Source organism: Lactuca virosa, chromosome 5, assembly GCF_052849685.1.
Source record: "Lactuca virosa cultivar CGN04683 chromosome 5, Lactuca_virosa_CGN04683_v6, whole genome shotgun sequence".
NCBI lineage: Eukaryota > Viridiplantae > Streptophyta > Magnoliopsida > Asterales > Asteraceae > Lactuca > Lactuca virosa.
The window spans coordinates 393,960,418-393,966,015 of NC_136430.1; the positions used below are offsets into that span (position 1 = coordinate 393,960,418).

Below are 5,598 nucleotides of genomic sequence, written 5' to 3' on the forward strand. Positions count from 1 at the left end.
ATACTATGTCACCAAGAAAGGGATACAACCCCTAAAGGAGAAGATCAAGGGCATGGTAGACATAAAAAATATAGCCAACTTGAAGGAGATGCAAGGTCTCAATGGTAAATTAGTAGTGCTAGGAAGGTTCATCGCAAAATTCGCCGAGAAAGCACTACCCCTTTTCAAGATGCCGAAAGGATGTATCGACAAGAACAATTTTCGATGGACAAAGGAAGTAGACAAGGTGCTACATGAACTAAAAAAAGCCCCCGACAACTCCCAACTCTATCCTGCCCACTACCGGGCGAGACACTTACAATCTACCTCGCAGCAGCCACATAAGAAATCAGTGCAGTCCTAACAGTCGAAAGAACCACCCGATAGTTACCTATTTACTTCGTAAGCAGAGCCCTGCAAGGTCTGAAACTTAATTACCCAATTCTATAAAATCTCGTACTAGTGCTCATATATGCGGCTAGAAGACTCCGACGATACTTCCAAATGCACCACATAAAAGTATTGAAAGACCAGTCGATTAGGCAGATATTGTAGAAACCCGAAAAGTCGGGACGTCTTGCCAAATGGGAAATCGAACTAGGGGAACATGACATTGAATACATGCCACGAACCAGCATCAAAGCACAAGCACTATCTGATTTCCTAGTAGAGATACCAGAAAGAAACGATCGCGTCACACAAGGCGATACAGCTAAACCACAAAAATACTCACCAAGATGGACTTTGCACATGAATGGAGGTTTCAATAGAGAAGACTCGGGCATAAGATTAATACTAAGGAGTCTAGAAGGAGAGGAAATGACATACACATTAAGGTTTGATTGCACTACATCAAACAACAAGGTCGAGTACGAAGCGTTAGTAGCCGAGATGAGGTTAGCCGGCGAGGTTGGAGCGCGACATGTAACATCATTCGGTGATTCCTTACTAGTCACGAGCCAAATCAATGGTATCTACGAAGTTAAAGATACACGGATGAAGCAATACGTCGACACGGTACGAAAGCTAGCAACCACCTTCAAAACCTTCGAAGTATCCCAGGTCCCAAGGTTAGAAAACAGACAGGCAGATGCACTCAGTAAACTGGCATCCACAACATTTGACCATTTGTCAAAGAAAGTCCTTGTCGAAATCCTACCCTCCCGAAGCATAGACGCGAAGGAAGTGGCAGAGTTACAAGAAGAATAGCCGAACTGGATGATGCCATACTACGATTTCATCCAACATGGAGTACAACAGAAGATCACCACGATGCCAAAAAAATCTGAATAAAAGCGCCCCAATTCGCCTTATTGCGGGGAACCCTTTACAGAAGAATCTACATGGCACCATGGATTAAGTGTATCACATGCCAAGAAGGGAAAAACATACTAAAGGAGGTACACGTGGAAGAAATAGGTGCACACAAAGGAGCCAGTGGCGTAGCCACATTGAGGCGACGGTGGGCCTTGGCCCACCCTACAAAAATTTAATTTCATATATTTAATGTATATATTTTATTATATATAAAAAGAAGTTGGGTTTCATAGCCCAACCCAATGACAAATTAAAATTGCTTATTGTCACTTTTGATGATTATACACTATTAATCTTTTTCTAATTCAATAATTTATGACGCTTGTTCGTAATACTTTGCTCATACGTTTAATGTTTCTTTTCCACTTGTTAATCGTTATTCATCGATTGTCATCATCAGATCAATTTATTAACTTTTTTCATGTTATCTTGATTACTCAATTGCTTCATTATTGTTTTTATTTTCATCATAGATTTTATATTTTATCGTAGGTTCCTAAATCCTAATAAATTAGGTTATTATTTCTTGCTATGAATTATTTTATTTGTATTATTATATTATATGTAAGTTGGTTTTGTTAAAAAATATAAGAGTGAGTATGTAATTGAATTTTTTTGTGATTAGTGAATTTTATTGAGGAATGGGAACAAAACAAAAAATATTAGATTCTAAAAGAATAGATTATGTAATAAAATGGATGATGATTTTATTGCAGACACTCTAGTTCTTTACATCGAGAAAGATATCGCTAAACTTTTCAATTTAGATTCCATTTTAGATGATTTTAATGATATAAGAGAGCGTCTTGTGCAATTTAAATGAACAATTTATTTTAGAATATATACATTGTTATATTTTTTTATCATTTGAAGTATTTTTCTACTCGTTCATATTCTATAAATTATTTGGCCTACCCTAAAACTAAATCCTGGCTACGCCACTGGAAGGAGCCAGGGCACTAACGGGAAAAGTACTACACATGGGCATATATTGGTTGGAAATACACCAAGATGCCACCGAAACTACACGCAAATGCAACCCCTGCCAGATGTATGCTCCTATACATCACCTGCTAGCAACCACATTAATCAACATTTCTTCCCCATGACATTTTCACCAGTGGGGAATAGACATTCTGGGACCATTTCCGGAGGCTCTGGGATGTGTAAAATTCCTGGTCTTCGCGATTGATTATTTCACAAAACAGATTGAAGCAGAGCCATTATCCTTAATTACAGGAAAAAACATGATCAAATGCATGTGGAAAAACATCCTCACCAGATTCGGTACCATACAACTCTTAATCCATGACAAAGGGCTACAATTTGTAGAATACCCTTTCAAGGACTGGTGCAAAGAGCAGAACATCAAGCAACACTTCACATCAGTAACACATCCATAAGCGAATGGGCAAACAAAAGTATCCAATCGAACAATCGTTACAGGCCTCAAGAAACAATTGGGGAAGGAAAAAGGCTGCTAGGTAGAGGAACTCCCTACAGTGCTATGGTCCTACCGAACTACACCACAAATAATCACCAATGAGACACCCTTCAGTATGGTGTGTAGCACGGAAGTGGTACTTCCGCCGAAAATCTTGATGTAATCGCTCCGTACAACCAACTTCGATGAGAGCTGGAACACCGAAGACCCCTGCCATAATCTCGACATGCTCGATGGAAAACATGAAATAACATCCTTCTGTTAGGCCTCCTACAAAGCCGCCACAAGCAACTACTATAATAGAAGGACTTCTGGTAAGGCGCACAACATAGGGGATTGGGTACTAAAAAAGAATGAAGCCAGTAGACAAGAACCAGGAGGGAAGCTAGGCCAATCATGGGAAGGACCATATCGGGTCATTGAAGTAGTCCAAAAAGACGTATACATCCTATAAACCATGGAAGGAAGGTCAATCCCAAGAACTTGGCACACCCAGAACCTTCGACATTTTTACTACTAAGCTTTCCAGCATAGTCAAACTCTAACGACAGTCTAGTAATCTACTGATTTCCTGTATTTTTTTACTTTTCCAAAAAGAAAATATCATGTATCCAATGGTTGGACAGATCGCCCAACCAAGGAAACCTTTTTAGAAATATTAATGCAATGAATGCTCTCTCTTATTTTTCACCTATATTCTATATACACCAACTCTCTTTAGGAAGGCGCCAAAGATAGTGGTTAAAAGGCTATACCAACCCAATATCCATAGCCAAGTGCTAGAAACATTGAATCGATAAACCCTCATTATCCTATTTCACCTTCTCTAGCTCCTCCTTCACAACAACATTTTCGGCATCCAGTACAGCCACCCGCTTCTCCAAACTCTTTTTCTCAGCAACAACCATCCCCATTTTAGACTCAACCACCTGCAAACACGATTCCATCAAACTTACCCGAGCACAAAACTCGCCTTCAGCTACACGCAACCTTCTATTTCACCAAGGTTGTAAAACTCGCTAGGTGGGGGTCGGGCGGTCGACTGGGGTTAAGTGACTAATCGGTCTAGGCAGGGATTAATCGGTGCCTAGGCGGTGACCCTTAATTGTAAATATAATTTATTTTTTAAAAATTAAATATTATCTATATCCTAAAAAATAAGTAAATAACCATACAACTTTGGCATATTCAGTCGTCTAAATATTTAGATCATAGTATATAATAATTTTTATACTAATTGGGGATATTTTTAACAATTTAAGTCGTCAATCATAATAATTTAGTCATCCATTATCATAAATTTGACTAATCGGGATGTTTTTTTGAAAATTTTGTTTGTTTGACTTTTTTTACCGGCTTAGACCATCTAGACCGCCTAGGACTGCCCAAGACCGTCTAGGACCACCCAGGACCGACCCCACCTAACTCTACCACCTAGCATTAATCGTAGACATGAAGAGGCCGCCTAGCACCTAGGTGGCCGCCTATGCCGATTTTTACAACAGTAATTTTCACCAACATAATTATGGAGCACTTGGCGAAGCTACGACCGCTCCACATCCACCTTGACAAACGCTTGAAGATGCCTAGCCGCCTCCGCCAAAAACATGAACTCAGCGCAGCAGCGAAACATAAAGGGCCAATAAAATCTACCAGTGAATAACTTGCCATCTTAGCCAAAGTGCCAGGTGGGAGAGTGACACACTTACTCCTCAAGAACCAAAAAAACAAATAGTCTAGCATCCTCGCCCCAAGTCCACTGTGGCACAAACCGATTCCGGAACTATAATCACCAGTCGACACAGACGCATCGACAACCCCAAGAGAAAAGAAACCCCATTCACCTCCAAAACCATTATCAATATGGCCTCCAACCACCGCAACATCAAGATTCTTACCCTGATCATAGTCACCAAGAGAAACCATCTTCTCAGAATTAGACGACGCTCCTTCTGACAAACCACCACCTTGTTGACCACCCTCCAAAACAACATTTTTGTCACCAACCGCTGGATCATCTGACAAACCGATAACAACATCCTCACCATCACCACACTTAGAACTACCATCATTTGATGAAAACCACCAATGCTGGCGCAAACAACGAATCGCTGCCAATGGCTCAACCTCTTTCCTAACATTCTCCCACATACATTTTCTCTTATTCGCATAATCCATCACTCCCTCTTTGTTATCCTCAAAGAATTCAGCAGATGCATCAACGAACCCAGAGTTACCCCCACCGGAGACTTCATGAAGAACCGCTGTCGGAACATTCGTACTCGACAAACCGTCGGCAAGACGCTCAACTTCCTGAACAGCAACAAGTTTGGCAACAAATTCTTCAGACTGAAAGTAAAAAGAAGGAATAAACCTATCCACCAGAGGTACCTCCCGGAACTTAAGCGTCCCAGACCACTTTTTAGCTAACACATTCGTGAACCGCACATGTTCCTCTACACATGCAACACCAAAACGCATGCCAGAGATATTTCAAAAAAAAAGGCGGAGGGAGAAAGGACAACGGAAGAAGAGATAGAGAAGGAAGAAGCAAGAAAAAAGAACATACCTTTGGCAATAAAAAAGAACTCATGCATATTCCCGTTTAAACACCATGAAGTACTCATCCCTGCCCCAGCAAACACATACTCCAAAAAATCATTGGCAACAACTTCGAAGCCCCTCAGAACCCTAACAATGTTCTCTTTTTCTGGAAACAAGTGTATCGCAGTTTCAGATGAAGACTTAACACGGTGAAACATTTGACGAACCCTCTCTCCATCGACCCAAAGCCAGTGGTTCTTCCAATTCTTCGGAGAACCCTTCCGATCAGTTACGAGAATCTGACTATAGTTCCT

At 40.7% G+C, this 5,598-nt stretch overlaps 1 protein-coding gene across 1 annotated transcript; it reads left to right on the plus strand.

Annotated features, from left to right (window-relative positions):
* The first annotated feature begins 600 nt into the window (after positions 1–600).
* Positions 601–1,188, plus strand: LOC145113816 (uncharacterized). Its single transcript, XM_079049866.1, has one exon. The coding sequence runs from the start codon at positions 601–603 to the stop codon at positions 1,186–1,188; it is 588 nt and encodes a 195-aa protein (XP_078905992.1).
* Positions 1,189–5,598: the final 4,410 nt, after the last annotated feature.

Coding starts and splice junctions, on each gene's coding strand:
- LOC145113816 (XM_079049866.1), top strand. CDS start 601: ATGCCACGAACCAGCATCAAAGCACAAGCACTATCTGATTTCCTAGTA.